The sequence below is a fragment of the Myotis davidii genome, unplaced genomic scaffold (assembly GCF_000327345.1).
Source record: "Myotis davidii unplaced genomic scaffold, ASM32734v1 scaffold401, whole genome shotgun sequence".
Taxonomy (NCBI): Eukaryota; Metazoa; Chordata; class Mammalia; order Chiroptera; family Vespertilionidae; genus Myotis; species Myotis davidii.
The window spans coordinates 2,808,971-2,828,637 of NW_006291020.1; the positions used below are offsets into that span (position 1 = coordinate 2,808,971).

General features: G+C 51.4%; 1 protein-coding gene across 1 annotated transcript in view; it reads left to right on the forward strand.

Moving 5' to 3' along the window:
* The first annotated feature begins 5 nt into the window (after window positions 1-5).
* Window positions 6-19,667, forward strand: part of ILDR2 (immunoglobulin like domain containing receptor 2) — a 42,645-nt gene continuing 22,983 nt past the window's right edge. Inside the window, exons 1-2 of the mRNA XM_015564269.1 lie at window positions 6-486; window positions 1,532-1,651. Coding sequence (XP_015419755.1) covers window positions 6-486; window positions 1,532-1,651 — 601 coding nt within the window. The remainder of the gene's footprint in view (window positions 487-1,531; window positions 1,652-19,667) is intronic.

Consider the following 19,667-nt stretch of genomic DNA (forward strand, 5'->3'; position numbering starts at 1 on the left):
TGGCCATGCTCTTCCAGCCCACGCTGCTCCGCTGCCACTTCTCCACGTCCTCCCGCCAGCCCGCCGTCGTGCAGTGGAAGTTCAAGTCCTACTGCCAGGATCGCATGGGGGAGTCCCTGGGCATGGCCTCTCCCCGGGCCCTCTGTGTTGCAGCCCTGGCGGGTGGTCTCCAGGTCACAGTGCCCGACAAGAAGCAGGTGGCCATGCTCTTCCAGCCCACGCTGCTCCGCTGCCACTTCTCCACGTCCTCCCGCCAGCCCGCCGTCGTGCAGTGGAAGTTCAAGTCCTACTGCCAGGATCGCATGGGGGAGTCCCTGGGCATGGCCTCTCCCCGGGCCCAGTCTCTCAGCAAGAGAAACCTGGAGTGGGACCCCTACCTGGACTGCTTGGACAGCAGGAGGACCGTCCGAGTGGTCGCTTCCAAACAGGGCTCGACCGTCACCCTGGGAGACTTCTACAGGGGCCGGGAGGTCACCATCGTCCACGGTAACCAAGCCTCTGCTTTGAATTAGGATGGGAGGGACCCTAGTACCAGTCTTCCATGACCCAGGGATGCTGGCCTCCCAGCCTCGCAGCCTCTCCAGACTTTGATTTTCTGGGACATGGGAGCAGCAAGAACCCCATCGACTTGCTTTCATGGGCTCGTGGGGGGGAGCATGTGACAGCCGGAGCAGACGGAGCTGAGCTTGGAGAGCTGTCCTTCCTGACCTGCCCTCCATTTGGAGGGCCTTGCTGTGAGAACCGAAATTAAATAGGTTCTAGCAAAAGAACTGCCTCGGTCAGTCACCTTGACACCAGTCTGCAGGGCCTTTCCTGAACTCAGGAAGCACACTCCTCCCTGGGAGAAGGGCTGCACGCCCGTGGGGTCCTGAGCCAGGCGGCTGCCATGCCACGCCCCAGGTGGTTTTCTCTCACTGCCACCCTTGCTCCTGCTCCCTGCAGCTCTGGACACGAAAGGGCCCTAAGAGTATGATTTGATCTAGTGGGTAATTTGCATTTTGAAGAACTGCTGTGAAGCCAGCTCCTTTGCAGTAGTCCAGGTAATTCTAGAACGTACCTGGCTCTCAGGTACTCTGCACCCGCTCGGTTGCTTGGTCTTCTGTTCCTGGCCCCGACCTGGAACAAGACCAATTCTGCTGGGGCTCCCGGACTCCAGCCTCAGGGATTCTGGGTTTTTATTTTGTACTAGAGGCCCGGTGCATGAAATTCGTGCACAGGAAGGGCGGGGTCCCTCAGCCTGGCCTGCACCCTAACTGCCCCCCACCCCCTGCTGGCCTGGTCACCCCCAACTGCCCCCCTGCCAGCCTGGTCACCCCATGCAGCCTGCTGTTCGATCGTCCATCTGGTTGTTTCGGTCGTAACGGCCCCTGGCTTTTTATATATTAGGATGTTTGTTTAGATAAGTCAAACATCTTGTCAAACACCATCCAGGTAAACAGGACACGCCCCAAGGGCCCCCTCATTCCCACATTGTTTATTGCTCTTCTCAGAGGCCAGGTGTAGGATTGGGTTCTTCTTTTTGTGATAACAGATGCAGATCTTCAAATTGGAAAACTCATGTGGGGAGACAGTGGACTCTATTACTGTATCATCACCACCCCCGATGACCTGGAGGGCAAAAATGAGGACTCGGTGGAGCTGCTGGTGTTGGGTGAGTGGAGACGTGAGCATCTTAGCCACTGGCCGGTTCCTCTTCTCGGTCCTTGCCCCTGCACACAGCCTATATCCTCTACAACCTCACAAAGCGCTTCGGGTGTCCAGTAGTTCTTCCACCTTGTTTCTTGGTGGCTATGGCCCGCTAATTAGCAGTTCCCTGAATGTTTCTTTTGCTCTGTTAGTTGTTTTTTTCTTTCCTTCCTTCCGTTTGCATCATTAACCCAGCTTTATCTGGCTCCAAGCTTTACTTACCTTTTTATACGCTAATCCTGAAGGAACCGCCTGAGGCCCCTGAAGAGGGTAGAGACCCAGGAGAGCTGGGAAATCACTGTTGAGACAGGACCTCTTGAAAATCAGGAATCCTTCCCATTCATTAGCTCCACTTAGGACAATTACGGGAGAGATGGCTGAGAACTGGAGAGCTTAATGCTGAACAGTGCCATTGCAAAGAGCTTCTGGGGAATGTGGCAGCGTTTAATTGGAAGGCAAATTTCTTGAAACCTAGAAGTGCCCGAGTTCTTCTCAAAGCAAATATATATCTAATCCTTATTAATAGCAATTTCTCCATAAATGCCAACTCATTACTTTGGGTTACTGTTCTTCTTTCGTGGACTGGAGGGATGTCAGTGGGGGTGACCTCCTATGAATTTAAAATTGAGCACATATTTCATGCTCTATAAGTATTGGTTGAACAAGGACATTGGAATAAAACATAGGAATGAAAAAGAGAAACCACATGAATTGTAGGGGGAAAGGTAAATACTTAATGCCAGTTTTTAAAAGAAATTATGTTTTCTTTGTAGCTTTCAAGAAACCATGTGTTAACAATTTGAGGGAATATGTAAGGTTTAAAGGCAAATGAGGTTATAGGCTAATTTTCACCCTCCCTGGTAAACTCAGTACCCAGGGAAAACTTGAATTGGCTACTTAGGATTTCGTTTCACTCAACCATGAGTGTGATTTTGGCAACTCAATGGCTCTGCTGCCTTAACTTTATGACTTACAGAATGGATGAAGTAATAATTATTAAAAATCAACTCTTTATTGTGAATAACCAACCCTTATTGGAGGGTTGACTTAATTCAGGTGCATATACCTTGGGCCAGCACATCATATAGCCACACTGCCGTGGTCCGGAAAGGAATGGGATCAGATTGGAAAGGAAATAAAGGAGTAAGCAGCTTCTGTGGATTTTGTAAAAGGACCCAGGGAAGTCAGATGTGGGGATCGGCTGTGTTTTGGTAACTCAGGGGAAGAAAAGATAAATTTCTGCATAATCACACCTCACTAGTGGCCAGGTTAGAAACAGGTGGCCCCGTGAGCCTGCAATTAGCTGACTGTGGACGGTTGTTTGGCCAGTGCCGCCATTGTAAGGAAGTGGTTGCCTGTGCAGGGGAAGCGGCCAGGCAGAACCCACTCTAAGTAGTCCGGCCCCAGTTCCACACGTGGGAAGGAGAGAGGCTGTGCTGTGTGTTTGAAGGGCATTCCTCCGGATCAGACCTGCAAAGTAACTTGGGCAGAGATGCTGTCCTCAGGACAAAAAGGTGGAGAAAGGAAGGCTCAGATGGAAAAGGTTACCAACGATGGGCAAAAAGATGGAGAGCAGAAATCAGTGCTATTTAAAGTGAATCAGAAAGGAAAACTGGGGCCCTGGCCAGTTTGGCTCAGTGGATAGAGTGCCGGCCTGCAGACTGAAGGGTCCTGGGTTTGATTCCCATCAAGGGCCCGTGCCCGGTTGTGGGCTCAATCCCCAGTAGGGGGTGTGTAGGAGGCAGCCAATCAATGATTCTCTCTCATCATTGATGATTCCATGTTTCTTTCTCTCCCTTCTTCTCTGAAATCAATAAAACGAGATACACACACACACACACACACACACACACACACACACACATATAAACAGGGGAGGCCACAACCCAGCCCATCACAGCAGAGGTGACATGTCTCTGAGACAGACGCGTGCCAGGGCTCTCAGGGAGGAGACTCACAATTCCACTATGTCCACAGGAATCAGAAACATGCAGAGCCCAATGCATTTGCCATGTAAACTTTTTAGGGCAACTCTAGATGTGTAGTTATCTAACGGGGTTCCTTTGACAACTACAGGAATATTCTGGGTGCCAGAAAGGACTGTATTTACTTTCCAAATACAAAATTCTGAGTATTCGTGCCTTGACTCCCTTTACAGCGTTTTTCAAAATGCTGTCAGTTCCTAGAAGCCCAGTTATTTGGTGGTGGTACCCTGCAGGCCCATCTGTTAGGTGTTCTTTTCAGGTGCCACCAGGAGAGCATCCTGATTGGTGAGGTCAGCCTCGAGGAGCTGAAGGCCTCAGTGGGAAGGTAACGGATCCACAGTCTGCTTATTTCAGTCCCGTGAGCCACCAGCTCGGTCACTGAACTTGACCTGAGGAGGGGTTGGAGGACCTGGTCCAGGGGAAGAGGACGTGGAACAGGACCCTGGGACGTGTCTCCAGAAGGGACTGGAAGCTTGCTCTGTGTGGCCAGGTAAAATGAGAGCCAGGAGTGGACGTCAAAGGGAGGGGAGTGCATTTCGGTGCAGGGCAGGAGCTGTTGACAGCTGGAGACATGGAAAGACTGACCGTCTTCTTCAGAGCAGTGACTCCCAGTCCTTAAGGGGTTGGAAACTTCCTTATGAGTTACATCAAGCTTTTACGCATAGGAAACGGTGCTTAACTAAGTTACTTCTGAGCTTTGTTCACTTCTAAAATTCTAAAATCTCACATTAAAATGTAGATGAACGCGAGTGATGCGACTACCTTGAGAAAATGACCTCCTAGAAATTCATGGCAGAGATAAAAGGGTTACAGGTTGGTTATAAGGACACGGGGTGATGCTCGTTCACAAAGAAGCCAGGAGGGATGAAGGGTGGGCTTCTGCAGATAGACCAGGGCCAACAGGGGTGATCCCACCAGAATGAGAAGACTCTAGATCAGTGATGGCGAACCTTCTGAGCTCGGCGTGTCAGCATTTTGAAAAACCCTAACTGAACTCTGGTGCTGTGTCACATATAGAAATTTTTTTATATTTGCAACCATAGTAAAACAAAGACTTATATTTTTGATATTTATTTTATATATTTAAATGCCATTTAACAAAGAAAAATCAGCCGAAAAATGAGTTCACGTGTCACCTCTGACATGCTTGTCATAGGCTTGCCATCACGGCTCTAGATGGTGATTGAAAGAGCTGAAATGTTAGGTCTTCTTGGAGTTGATCACAAAATGGGGAGCAGAAAGCTGGTTGGAGTTTCAGAGGACCTATCAGTAAAGACGGATGAATTAGAGGCAGAGATCAGAAGAATTTAGTTTTCTGTTCATACTCACACAGGTGAACATGGGAAGTGGATGGAGCAAGATTGTGAAGTGTCTTATACGTAGGACTGAGACGTTTGAACTTCATCTTGAAGACCATGGGGAGCCAGGGAAGAAACCTTAGCAGAAGAATGAAACTAGATCTTAGGGTGGGAGTATTGATTAGCAGCAGGGTAGACAGTGCATTGGGGGACGTGCTGCGAGAGAGGGGTCAGTCAGGGGCTGCTGGAGAGCACAGAGGGGTGGATGGACAAGAGACAGCATAGAAACATTTCTGAGGAGGAGGAGATGGATCTTGGTGACCAGTGTATGAAAGGGAATGGGGACGGGAATGGGAAAAGTCAGGTCACTGGGACACCTAGCTCGCTGGATAACCAACTGCTCCACCAACTCAGAGAGAGGACACAGTGGGAAGCAGGTTGGGGGGTAGGAGAATGAGTTTGGTTCTCGATGTGTTGAATATGAGAGGCCTGTGGGGCACCCAGGTGGTGTCCCAATTAGAAATATAGGCCTGGAACTCAGTGGAGAAGCGAGGATGGGAGACAATAGATTAGAGAACCATGAGTGATAGTCAGAACCATGAAAGAATAGATGAGTCAGCCAGGAAGATTATATAAAGTGAAGAGGGCCAAGGACGGAACCCATCAGGCATATGTCCTACTTTCACCTCAGGAGAGTGGTAGCATGGCCACTGCCCACGGGTGTGTCTTGATTTCTCTCAAGCAGGGAGCTCCCCACAGCCCGGCCTTGGGTCTGCAGCGGCGCCGACCACCTCTCGTCTGTGTTTGCATCTGCACTGCCTGGCAGAGGGTCTGCAGTAAGGAAGCTTGAGGGCGTGTTTTTGTTTTTGTTTTTTCTCAAATGATAAGTGGGCAGAATCTGTAATTAATACTTACTTTGTTCCTCTTAGATGTTAGTGCTGAGCATTTATTTGTTGACTGATAAAGTGTCAATACAATAAACATCTGCAGTCTCAAGAGAGAACATGCTTTCACCTCCTTAGTCCTAATTCTCCAGCTGGGTATTTACATTATTACTCGCGGTCGATCCATCGGGGACTGTGGTGGAAAGCAACAGAATTACATGCTGCGGAGCAGAAAGGAATTCATTGGAAAGAATTGCAAAGAAGATAGGAAATCCGTCTCTGAAAAGGATAGTAGTATATTAGGGTAGCGCTTGTTAACCTCTGTAAAAGCAGTGCCCAAAGCTCAATGACTTACCACCAGGGAAGTTGGTGACTTCATCTGGTCATAGGTGAGGGTAGGAGGCTCACCCGGACGCTCCCTTCCAAGTGGTGGTGTAAGGGGTCTGGCTGCTCCATGTTCACTCTGCAGCATGGGAGGCCTTCGGTCGCAGCTGCACAGATAGATGGAACGAGGCAGGTCTATGGGACGTTTTAGAGACCAGGCCTGGGTCACTTCTGCTGGTTTGATGTGCCCAGGGAGAGAGTTAGACTGTTTAGATGAACAGCCTAGTCCAGCCGTGGGCAAACTATGGCCCCCGGGCCGGATCCGGCCCATTTGAAATGAATAAAACTAAAAAAAAAAAAAGACCGTACCCTTTTATGTAATGATGTTTACTTTGAATTTATATTAGTTCACACAAACACTCCATCCATGCTTTTGTTCCAGCCCTCCGGTCCAGTTTAAGAACCCATTGTGGCCCTCGAGTCAAAAAGTTTGCCCACCCCTGGCCTAGTCCCTGCCCTGCCAGAGGTGCCCCAGGGTCTGTGTGGCAAGAACTGATAGGCAATGTGTTTACGGTTCCAAGCCAGAAAAATCAGCTCAACTGTTATATTTTCTGCTCTTGCATTTCCCACTCAAGAATCAGTCTCAGGAGAGAGTCCGGTTGGCCCAGTTTGGACAGGTGCCCACGGCTTAGCCTCGGGCGATCGGGGGCTATTGGTGGCTCGCTTCTCAAGATATGAAAGAGAACTGATTTCCCAAGTAAGCTGGAGCACGATTCCAAAAAAGGAAGACAGGACATGCGATGCCCCCGAAGCAACACGTGTCCACCAAAGTGATGCCATCACGACATCTGTTATCACTATGAATGTGCATAGGCAATAGTGTGTAGCTCATAAAGCTTCCCTGTGGTAACCTCGTAAGGCAGGGGAGCAGGCATGATTTTCCTCATCGCCCAAGCGAAGAATTTCATATTCATTGTCCTGGTTCAGTGTCAGCGATGCCGCCCCCGGGCGTTGGCTCCTGGCCCCATTCTTCACACACGGCCTGACCATCCATATTGAGCGGCTGTAAAACGTGGCTGCTGCGTGAGGCCCAGGAAACGACTCTCACTTGTCCCGGGTTGGCGTTAGAGTTTCATTTTATTTCTTAGTAAAACTGCTCTTCACCACTGACCCAGGCCCTCATGTCAAAGGCATCCTTGTTCTTGTCTAGACGCCTGCCCCCCCCCGCCCCCAGCCTGGTCTCCTTTCCCCAAATGTCCGAACCGTCTACAGATCTCTACGGATGCTCCTTTCGGAGGGTTCAGAAATGCCCACAGACAAGTAAGTGACAGGATGGGAGGACCTCCGCTGTCACGCTGTGAGCACAGCTGTCTGAGCCCCTTGCATCTCTCTCTGATGTTTGAAAGGCAAAGCCATTCTGGAGCTGGATGTGCTCACGGTGTTTGGGTGCCTCGAGTTGACACTGGCAAGTACCTTAGAGTTAGACCAGGGGTCCTCAAACTTTCCCTCAGACTGTTGGAGGGCCAGACTTAGTTTTAAAAAAAGCTATGAACAAATTCCTATGCACACTGCACATATCTCATTTTGAAGTAAGAAAAAAAACGGGAACAAATACAATATTTGTATTTGCATGTGGCCCGCGGGCGGTAGTTTGAGGACCCCTGAGTTAGACAGACGTTTGGGTTGTGGGGCCGGATCTGCCAAGTCCCGAAAGGTGGGAGTGTCCGGAAGTCCGCCACCGCGGGGTTAGACCTGGGTGTAGGGTCTGGCAAGGACGGGCCGTCTGGGACCTGGAGCCCAGCCACCGCTGGGGCAGGAACAAAGCCCCCGCAGGAAAGGACTCCGCTGGTCAGGAAGGTTCCAGCGGCGAGGCTGTTATTTAAAAATCTAAAAGCCGCTCGCTTTGCTCTGCCCCGCTTCGATGCACAATGTGAGGGCCTGGCCTCTCCTTCTGATACCCCGTGCGGCCGCTGGTTTTTTAAGGGCCTTCCGGCAGAAAAGGAGGGCAAGGGCGGGGCAGAAATAGGGCGGATGCGTATTCTTGCCTGTGGCCCCAGAACACCGAGAGGCCATGAACCAGGGCGAGTGTAGACTGAAGCTAATGGAGTTTCCGATGGGAAACGGCAGTTTTGGGAAACGGTGGTCAGTGAGGGGGAGAGAGGAGCCGCCCCTCTGGTGAGCGGAGGCAGGCTCTCTCGCCCAGGATCTGCGTGAGCACGACCAAGACGACGTTCAGAGCCCTTCCTATGACCGTGACTTCCTCTCAAAGTCCACAGTTTGCAGAATTTATTCTCCATGCAGGCAGGGCTGTGACGCCTCGACACTGCTGTCTTGTTCTGGGTGGATACTGTTTGTTGGAGGGAAAAAATGATGCATGTTTCTTGTAAAAATGTCAAACAGAGTAGGAAAGTACAAAAGGAGAAAATCTCTCCTGAACTTTGGCCACGCAGAGCTGACAGGCTGTTCTCCAGAACTCCCGCTGCACCGGAGGCCCTACTCTGGGACCGCGTCCAAGGGCGTTCCCCGCATCAGGCTTGGCTGTGCCAGTGTGGGGTGGGTCAGAGGGCCTCCTCCTGCCAGTGTGGGGGGTCAGAGGGCCTCCTCCTGCCAGTGTGAGGGGTCCGAGAGCCGCCTCCTGCCAGTGTGAGGGGTCCGAGAGCCGCCTCCTGCCAGTGTGAGGGGTCCGAGAGCCGCCTCCTGCCAGTGTGGGGGGCCAGAGAGCTGCCTCCTGCCAGTGTGAGGGGTTAGAGAGCCGCCTCCTCCCAGTGTGGGGGGTCAGAGGGCTGCCTCCTGCCAGTGTGAGGGGTTAGAGAGCCGCCTCCTCCCAGTGTGGGGGGTCAGAGGGCTGCCTCCTGCCAGTGTGAGGGGTTAGAGAGCCGCCTCCTCCCAGTGTGGGGGGTCAGAGGGCTGCCTCCTGCCAGTGTGAGGGGTTAGAGAGCCGCCTCCTCCCAGTGTGGGGGGTCAGAGGGCTGCCTCCTGCCAGTGTGAGGGGTTAGAGAGCCTCCTCCTGCCAGTGTGAGGGGTCAGAGAGCCGCCTCCTGCCAGTGTGGACCAGGTCAGAGAGCCTCTCTGTGCCAGCTGCTCCCACACAGGCTCCCTCCAGCAGGTTCAGCTTCCTGGACTTGAATGAACCCCTTCTACCTTGGGTGGAGTATAAAGTACTTTTCTCCATAGTTTCAGCAGAAGTCCTGTTGCTGGGGGTGGGCCACTGTTCCCAAATGAAGAAGAGAATGCCAGGTAGGCAACAGCCAACACTGCCAGCCTGCCCGCATGCTGTGGATTCATCGACTTCTGCGTCTTCACTGGCCAGATGCAGGGCTGCTCCAGGGCCAGGTTTGCTCGGCAGGTCCTGGTGAGGAGGTGCCAAGTTGGGGTTCACTCTGCACCTGCTTCCTTCCCCCTCCTCCTGTCCTTTCCCAGGCGAAAGGCATATACCACCTAGGAACAGTTGTGTGTGAACTTTGTAAAATACTTATTTCAGTCCTCACCTGAGGATATGTTTATTGATTTTAGATAGAGAGGAAGGGAGAGAGAGAGAGAGAGAGAGAGAGAGAGAGAGAGAGAGAGAGAAACGCTTTGCTTGCCTCTCATACATGCTCGACCCAGGATCACATCCTCTCCCTAGGTGTGGGCCTGACGGAGCCATCCTGCAGCCCTGTTGGTGCAGGGACAAAGCTCCAGCCAGCGGAGCCGCCCGGGCAGGGCCATGGGTTGTGTTTAAGTCAAGCTATTCACAATACTGTGCCTGGAATTGCTATTCTGGTTTAAAATAAACCTTTCTGCTCATTGGTATTCAAGGACATTTAAAAACATAAGATATCAGGGAATTCTTGGAGGGGACATCTCAGAACTGGTTTTAGGGATTTAAAAATTTTTGTTTGTTAGGGACCATTAACATACACTATGATATTAGTTTCAAGTGTACAACATAGTGATTAGACATTTATCTTCCTTACGCGGTGATCACCCGTCAGTCTGGCAGTCGTCTGACCCCATAGTCATTATTAAGTTATTACAGTAGTTCTGGCTGGATTTGCTTGAGGGATTTTGATGGGCGCGCCTCTCAGGCTGTGCGGAGATCCCAGCACTCGCCCAGGGTCTGCGCCTCCACTTGAGTCCCCTCCCCCGCAGGACATTCCTCTGGCTCTTTAGAAAGGCTACTTGTTGCCAAGGCTCCCCTCCCTCTCCCCTCCCCGCTCTAGGCCTCTTTGCCAGCCCAGCCCAGTGGCTCCTAACTGAGGGGATTTGCCAATTAAAAGGGCTGCAGCTCCCAAGTTCCCATGGCAACAGCCGCCTCAGAGGTCTTTTTGGCCCGCTCAAACTTTGATCTTGGAGAGTGGCTGTTCCAGCTTCTCTGGAAGGTTTACAAAACAGAAAGAGGGAAACAATTGGAGGGGAAGAAAGAAAAAGCTCCTCCTGCAGAGGGAGAAGGCGTTAGTCATAGCCCCACTCGGGGTGTAAATTGGGGTGACGCCCGTGGAACACCCTCGGATTTGGGCTGAGCCCACATTTTCATTTGTCAAATCAACTGCATCTCAGACGGTGGCCCCGCACAAAAGACCGAAAGCCGGGTTGATTCTGGAGGCGGGTGGAAGCGCCCTTCTGTCCTCAGTAGACACTGGGGCCTTCAGATTGCTAGAGGAGCTGAGACAACTGGTCTGGCTCCCGGGACGGGAGAGAGAAGACTCTGCCCCTTCTCCCAGCCCGCTGCCCCATGCTGGCCTTGGCCGCCCGAGCTCACGAGGTGCCTCTGTTGGTCTTGGTTTTCAGATGAACCAGGAAAATGTGCTGAAGGGATGGAGGAGGAGGAGCAGCTGGGAAAGTTAGCCAGGTGTCAATCAACCAAAACCTGATTCTGGCTCATGATTGTCAACAACAAGCCTCCCCGGCAGTCGGAGTGCAGTGGGGGCTGTGGAGCCTCCAAGACGGGGTCCAGGCCTCTCTCTCTCTTTGCAGGAGGCCATGGGGGTGGGGGTGGGGGGCGTGTGTCTCAGGCTCCTGCATCCTTTGCCATCTTGCTCTTGGGTAGGTACCATGGCGTGCAGTCAGTTTTGCTTCAAATGTGATTTATATCAAAATTATTATTTAAATGTAACCAGTATTTTTGCATACCAAGTGCCTAGCACAGCGAGGATTCAAAATGACAATATATGGCACGGTCTTGTCTCTATAAAAAATCACTGTCTTTTGGTAAAGATAAAAATTATATATTTTAAGCAATTAGAGAACAATACAAGAAAAGATTAAACTATTTGATATGAAATACCCAGGCTATCGATGCTCAGGAAGGGCTGCTTTGCCCCAGGAGACGCTGGGTGATGTCTGGAGATGCTGTTGGTTGACACACACGTGGGGTGCTAGAGTCTAAGGAGGCTGCTCCAATCCTGCACACACAGGACAGACAGCCTCCTACACCCTGCATGCGCAGGACAGACAGCCTCCTACACCCTGCATGCGCAGGACAGACAGCCTCCTACACCCTGCATGCGCGGGACAGACAGCCTCCTACACCCTGATGCGCAGGACAGACAGCCTCCTACACCCTGCATGCGCAGGACAGACAGCCTCCTACACCCTGATGCGCAGGACAGACAGCCTCCTACACCCTGCATGCGCAGGACAGACAGCCTCCTACACCCTGATGCGCAGGACAGACAGCCTCCTACACCCTGCATGCGCAGGACAGACAGCCTCCTACACCCTGATGCGCAGGACAGACAGCCACACCCTGCAGGACAGACAGCCTCCTACACCCTGATGCGCAGGACAGACAGCCTCCTACACCCTGCATCACAGGACAGACAGTCTCCTACACCCTACATCACAGGACAGACAGCCTCCTACACCCAGCAAAGAAGATCCGGCCGTAAGTGGCAAGGGCCAGGTTGCAAAATCCTGGTCCTGACCATAGGTCAGTCTGGGGACTGGAGAAGGTCACTGCGAAGAGCATGGCTTTGGGGTCATAGTCCCTGGACTGGGTGCGCCAGTGGAACTCGGACAGGCCAGTGTGGCTGAGCCTGGTGTCCTGTTCTGTAAAAGCGGAGGAGGAGGAGTCATACTCCTAGAAGACCTCCTGTGAGATTAAATGGCACATGACCAGAACCAGTCGTATGAGCTCCCTTCCACCCTGCCACCCCCCGCATCTCTTTGCCAGCCTGTCACCTCTGGTCTGAGGGATCTGCAGGGAATTCTTCGTTGTGGGACTCCTGCTCGGGAGCCAATTTTCCTTTAGCCCGGTCCGCAGACAGGCTCTGAGCCACTGTGAATTGGCAATCCTGTTTCTAACAGTTCGTGCCCTGCGGAGTTGGCCTCTGTAGTCCTGTGGGAACCTCCTGCCAGGGGATTTTAGGACATTCCGTCCTAGCGAGCTATCTTTTAGTGGCTCTGTTTTGGTTGCCCCCAATTCTCAAGGATGGCCCTTAGTTAATTACAAGGTGTTTACTACCTATGCAAGGATTCGGTGCCACAAGCCCCTGGATGAAGTCCGGAAGGCGTTGGGGAGCACCTAGGGCTTCGATGAGAATATGGTCCTGGAAAGTCTAGATAGGGCGACTTTATAATTTATGGTCCGAACTAAGAGACTCCTGAGAGTGAGAAGGAGAGCCTGTTGGTCTATGTCAGGACAACAGGCAAAGTGGTAAGAGGGTCACACCATCTTTAGAGATGGCCACCTTGAAGGGCCTCCTCTTGATTGACAAGAAGTGAAGTTCCAGAGGAGCTCAGCTGCACCTGGGAGCCCTTGCTGTAGCTGGCATTTCATTCATGAGGACCTACTATGTGCATACATCCAAGCAAGGGGCCCATACAACAGATGGTGGTTTGCATAATATCTTCTAACTGAAAAATTGGCGTTAAGATTTCCTCAGGGTAAGGGAGTTCCATTTAGGCTCTTCCAGTCCGGGGTTGTTAAGAGAACAAAGGGGGTCTTGGAGGTGGGGTTGGCCCCGCCCCAGCCCCAGCCCCAGCTGCAGTGTGCTCCCTGCCCCCCAACTTCTTCCACAGCCTCCTCCCAGCTCACTTGTTGCTCTTGGAGGTGGGAGGAAACTGGCCTTCAATTAGTGTGCATTCTCACAGCCCCGGTTGCCGGTTGCCCTGGTGACAGGGGAGGAGGTTGGGGGGTGGGGAGCAGCTGGGTCTGCAGCCAGCCTCATTGTAGTCAGTGGAAAGGCTGCAGACGTGCAAGGCCGGTGCCTGTGCGTGGAGAGGGGGTGTCACCGGAAAATCGGCTCAGCCCCGCATAGAAAGAATGGCAGCCCTGGAAGCTGGTCAGGAGACAGTCATCCCATTTTTCTCCAAAGCCAGCTGCCGCTATTCAAGTGCGCAGGGTTGGTTCACACGGAGAGGGGGCTGGCGGGAGAGGGCAGGAACTCTGACATCCCGGGCTGCAGGGGCTGCCCTCCCTGCGTGCCCAGAGGCCCTGGCTGTTTGGTTAAGGGAAGTAGCTGTTCTTGGTATCTTTGTAGCTAAGGTGCCCAGGCCAGTCTGATGCAAGGAGCCCAGCAGCTCAGGAAATCCCCTGGAATCACACCAAGAAACTCAGTATCTTCCGTCCATGAACCCCACCCTCCTCACATCATTTCCGAGGCACTTGTGGCCGTCCTCTGCCTTTCATCTCAGGCCAACCGGAGCCTCTTACGTTACTGATAATACTTTACAACTGCTCACTCTCTGGGGGCCGGGGCTTGCCTCACTGTCGCACTTTTGGAAGACCGGGTGCTTTGCAGTTGGTGTTTATTGGGTCCAAGCCCCTCTGCCAGGGAATGGATCTCCTGGGACGCCGGGTATTCCACCGAGAAGCCATGAGAAGTTGTAGGTATATGAGAGTCTTTATCGTAGCCCAAGTAGCCATTGCTAACAAGGAGCAACTAGACAAAACAGTTCTTCGAAGTAAAGTCCCATACAGTAGCCGTACACCAGCTAAGGAACAATGCCTCTTTCCCACACTGCAGCAGCCTCTGTACCTACAGCAACAGCCTGGTGGTCAGTAACATACGTTAATACCAAAGCAGACAAAAGAGGCTTTTTTCCAAAATACTGACCTCACTATTTTGGGTTATAGAAGGGCACGTTTGCACAGTGTACATAGATTTCTGTGGCCTTACTGTTCACCTGCGTATAGTATGTTAGCCTTGAACATTCTGATTAAGATTCCCACGCTCAGAGTGGCCTTGCACATCTGGTGTACTCTGTATTATCATTGCTTATTTGTTTGTAGCAGCATGGTGAATGCCCTTCCATTAGATCATAGGGTCACGACTACTCAGTAATCATTTTCTGGCTGCAACTGTAAAAGGTGCTGAAATTTTTAACCACCTCTAACATTTTCTACATCCAAAAATTACACTTTAATTGTTTAACTGGGCAATGATGCCACAAACACATTTGAGGGTCTCTCACTGCAAATACCAGGAGATGAGGAAGCAGTGAAATTTAAGAACAAGCAAATCTGGAGACGGAGTAAGGTATTGGCAAATAAAATAAAATGTAATAAAATAAAAAATAAATAGCGGAATGGGCAAGTAGATCTAGTTTCTACTCTTGGTTTGATCGTTAGTCAGCTGTGTGACTTTGGTAAAATTTGTAACTTCTCTGAGCCTCAGGTTCCTAAAAACATGGGTGGGTTACAGATTAGATGACCTCCAAGGTCTTTTCCAGTTGTCAAATCTGACTTCTGTGTGAATAGAAGTCAGTGATTTGGACCAACCTTATAATCACTGCCAAAAAGCCCAATGCATTTATGAACAGTTAATTGCAGATGGTCTAATACTAGTCATTATTAGTATTGGAGAGAATCCAATGTCAGCATTATTCAATGTAGTTTAAAGTGAACTAAAATGTAAAGGACATAAAAAGAGTTCACATATGAAAGGCTTGCATACATAGTCTATAAATACGTATAAAGAGAGGGAGGCTAGCTCCGCATTCGTGACGGGTAATCATAAACTCACTGAATGCATGGTTGCCGGGGGAATACAGACTAAAAGCAGGGATGTGTGTGCCCTGGGGAAATTTCCTATCTATTTGGGATTCCAAATAGCCATAGAAACAAGTTTACACTTCAAAGAGCCAGAGAAAGACATCTTCTCTCCTCAAAGACTTGAAAAGAAACATTTGAGGGAGTTAGGAGCTGAGAGAGCAGGGTGGGTCTTGTGCGTCCCTGAAAACTGACCCTGGGGTCTGAGGAAGGCCTGGCTGTGGGAGGAAGGCCACCTGTGCATCAGGCAGAGGGAGAAGAGGGAACCTCGGGGCAGGGGAAGAAAGCGCCAGGGGCCGTTTGTGTAGTACATTGCAAAGCCCAGGAGGAGTCCACGTGAATAGCGCAGGGAAGGGAATGGAGGTGACCACGCTGTCCGCAGCGGCAGCCTCACCAGGACAGAGGAAACGTGGTTAGCCTTTGCTCTCTGAAGGCTTGGACTCGTAATCAGGGCTTGGATTTAAGTTTTAAGAGTGGAGACAAAAACACTCTTTTGGGCTGTTTATAAGCACATTGTATCTCTGTGATGGCCGCTTTATACATACCCCAGCCTGGGGGTTACAACCTGTGGGGTGCGAGGTGGGGCAGGCCTCAATCCCCTCCACGGTAAGATGACCTTTTGGGATGTTTCGGTGCCTTGAGGAGGCTCCTACCATTGAGCCCCGAGTCCAGGGTGCTCCCCCTTCTCCAGCACATGGACCAGGGCTCGGTGAACAAATGCTCCCTTCCTGCGCTGATGAGCAGCCGGTTTCCATCTGGGATGGACAAGGGCACCTGTGAACAGCCAGTCAGAAGCCAGCATATCCTCAGAGGGGATTTGCTACTGGAAACACTTCAAGGTCCAGAGGGTGAGGTGCCTCCTCTTGCGGGAGGGTTTCGTCCTCAGTGCGGTGCTCCTTGCAGCCGGAGACCAGCTCTGAGGCAGGGTGCCTGGGTCCTCGGAGCCTGGCGCACCCACCTTTTCAGCGTAGCTTCTTTACGGGGAATCCACGTTGGAGGCAGGGAGGCGGTGTGGGACGAGGACTCACACAAACAAGGGCAGTGAGGAGTGATGCGCTGTTATCTTCGGGAAGAAGGGAGTAAGTGCATGGAAGGGCCTGGCCTACCGTGAGAGGAGCGCTCGCGTCTCGTGGATGTCACAGGACAGGGTTTGTTGTGACTATCGTACATGTCTCTGGGGGAAGGTCCCAGGACCAGGTGGAACCCGATGTTAAAATACAAGGAAGGCTGGTGAAACCATTGCACGCGGCAGGAGGACGGTCCCTGACCTCGGGTAAGTCCTGTGACGCTGACGCAGATCCCAACACCGAATTCTTATATTCACACCGTTGGCCAGGCTGCAGGTGAGACCGAGAGCCTCGAGAGTGGAGGGATCCTGTCTAGTTCCCCTCTGTGTCTCCACCTGGCTCCGTATACATTTCTTGATGAATGAATGAATGAATGAATTGGAGACAATCAGGAGTAATGGGTCCGAGGAATAGGACAGAGCTTTCAGGGGTAACTTGAAGGTGTCTGGCAAACAGCGGCTGCCGTGGGGACTGTGTGGGACGATACGTAAGTTGTTTTATCCACTGTGCACGTTGCTGCCGTGATCATTCAGGCCCAGGTGTGTGAGTATTGTGGGCTGCACGTGTGATGCTTTGGTATGGAATGGTGCTCATGTTGGTGCTGGTGCTAATGATTCGTGTGCCTGAGCTGTTGGGGTGACTCCTGTGGAAATGTCTTTAAGGTGATGGTTTCTGCCAAGTTCGGGGAAACCAAGCTTCATGAACACCATTTTCTATAATAGCTTGAACGATGTTTGAAAAGAGAAAACGGGGCCCTCTGTTTGCAATGTCGTCTCTCCATCCTCTTTTCAGACATTCAGTGGCGAGTAACTGCTGCTCTGACACCGACTCCTGGAGGATGAGCGAGATCCCGGCTGGGAAAGGCCTCGGAAAGCAGGGCATTTGCTGCCTTGTGTGGACTCCCAGTCAGGCCTTCATTGGACGGGACGGGTTAGACCAGGAAGGGAAGATACCGCATGTCCAGCTGCCAAAGGCAGTTCTCAGGAATCGCTAGGCAAGAAGATGGAAGCAAAATGCTTTCCAGAAATATAGGATCCCAGTGTAAACCCCCCTTTCAAAGTGCCTTTAATCCAATAAAATAAGTCACGGTGTGCGAGCCAGTGACGTGCATGGTCTCACTGCTGACATGGTGGGTGGCACTGTCCACTGTCCCCTGACTCCGGCTGTCCTCAGGCGAAAGCCCTGTCATGTTCCCCCCTGGACTGCGAGAGGGTACCACCCGGCCACGGGGTCACCACACCAGGCACGTGGGAAGCTGTCCCGGCCTCAGGAGCATCAGCTCTGGGCTGTGGCTTCGGGGAGAATGAGAAGCGTCCCGCCTGTCCTTCTGTCCGAGTGACAAGGTTTGTGAAGCCCTGTCCGCATTTCTGACCAACCTCTCCCAGGAGACACTGGCCTTGCAGAGTCAGGAGAGCCAAGAACAGCAAAGTGAGCCAAGATCCCTTCCTTCTCCCTAACGCCGAGCCCCCAGGACACATCCTCCCCGTGGCTGGGCGCGCCTTTTCCTTGACCTCTGTCCGGGCTGCTCTTCGGTGGGGCGGCTTGAGGAGGGAGGGGCCAGTGCCCAGCCATGGCCTTTCGCCTCAAAATGTAAACCACACGTGAGTGACTTTCCTCGACTCTACCTCTAGAACTTGAACAGGAAGGGCTGGCTGTTTTCTGAATGAACCAAGTCCACGGGCATGAAACAGACCGCACAGTTGAGGTGATACGGGGCCTGGGAAGTGCTCACACTTTGGCAGCATTGGTATAAGTAAAAATAGCCATTAATTTCAGTCCTTTTACTCGTTTTAAATTTTTTAACTGATGGATTTTAGAGAGGAAGAGAGAAACATTGATTTGTTGTTCCACTTATTTATGCGTTTGTTGGTTGCTTTTTGTATGTGTCCTGACTGGGGATCGAGCCCGCATCCTTGGTATATCAGAATGATATTCTAAGGCCGGGGCCTCTTTTTGCTCTTTTAACATGATTACTAGAAACCCTACAGTGACCCGCTGCTCACATTATATTTGTACTGGAAGAGCTGTTCTAGGTGCATTGTCATACACATAAATGAAGCAGCATTCAGGTGCCAGGGTGACCCTTTGCCATCCCAAGCTTGGCAGGAGGCGGCTTAAGAGCTGTTTCCCAGTGCACCTCAGTGATGAGCAAGACCCCAGTGTGGCTGGGCGTCTGGTGCGGAGAGGTCCCAGCTGGGCCTTTCCACCGACTGTGATATGAGAACGGGGTGCAAGCGCTTGGCACCTCGTCCTATAAAGGAGGCGAGTTTATAACAGGACTGGCCTCCCTCCCCACATCTCCCAGTGGCTGCCCCCTGCACAGCTCCTTGCCAGTGAGCCTCGAGGGGCATCTGTTTGTTCCGACACCAGCCCTTACGGTTCTCTGCCTCGTCACGCCGAAGGCAGCTGGGTCCACACCACGCCAGCTGTGGGTGCCATATGGGAAAGCCTTACCGTACAGAGCATTTCCGAAGCCAGAGGAGAGGAGCGTGTACCCGATCTAGCTTATCTCTTCTTTGCCTTTGAAATTTTAGTCATTGAAATATCTCCAGGCTATAATTAGAATTATATACCGAGATCATTCCGAGTTAAAACTAAATATGCACTTTGTTTTTGATGGGTGTAGGGATGCGGGTGGATATTTGGAAATGCAGGCTGACCGTCTGGATACGGACGGGGTGGACTTTTCCAATACAAGGTGCGAGAAGAGCCAAAACCGGTTTGGCTCAGTGGATAGAGTGTCAGCTTGCGGACTGAAAGGTCCCAGGTTCGATTCCGGTCAAGGGCATGTACCTGGGTTGGGGCACATCCCCAGTAGGAGATGTACAGGAGGCAGCTGATCGATGTTTCTCTCTCATCGATGTTTCTAACTCTCTATCTCTCTCCCTTCCTGTCTGTAAAAAATCAATAAAATATATATTTACAAAAAAAAATCTGGGGTAGCAATACTAATATCTGACAAAATAGACTTTAAAATAAAGGCTATCACAAGAGACAACAAAGGTCACTACATAATACTAAAGGAATCAATTCAACAAGAGGATATAACCCTGATAAACCTATATGCACCCAATATAGAAGCACCTAAATATATTATAAAAAAAATTTCTAGAGGACTTTAACGGAGAGATCGACAACAATATAGTAATAGTATTTAACACCCCTCTGACTTCACTGGATAGATCTTCCAGACAAAAACTTAACAAGGAAACAGAGACACTGGATAAAATGGATTTAATTGACATTAATACAACACTAGAGACCCGGTGCAAGACATTTGTGTACTAGAGGGGGTATCTCAGCCCGGCCTGTGCCCTCTCACAGTCTGAGACCTCTTGGGAGATGTCTGTGGAGGGGTCTTTAGCACTGCCACGGAGGTGAGAGAAGCTCCCACCACTGCCGATGTGCTCAACAGGCATGAGGCCAGCTTCTGGCTAAGTGGCACTCCA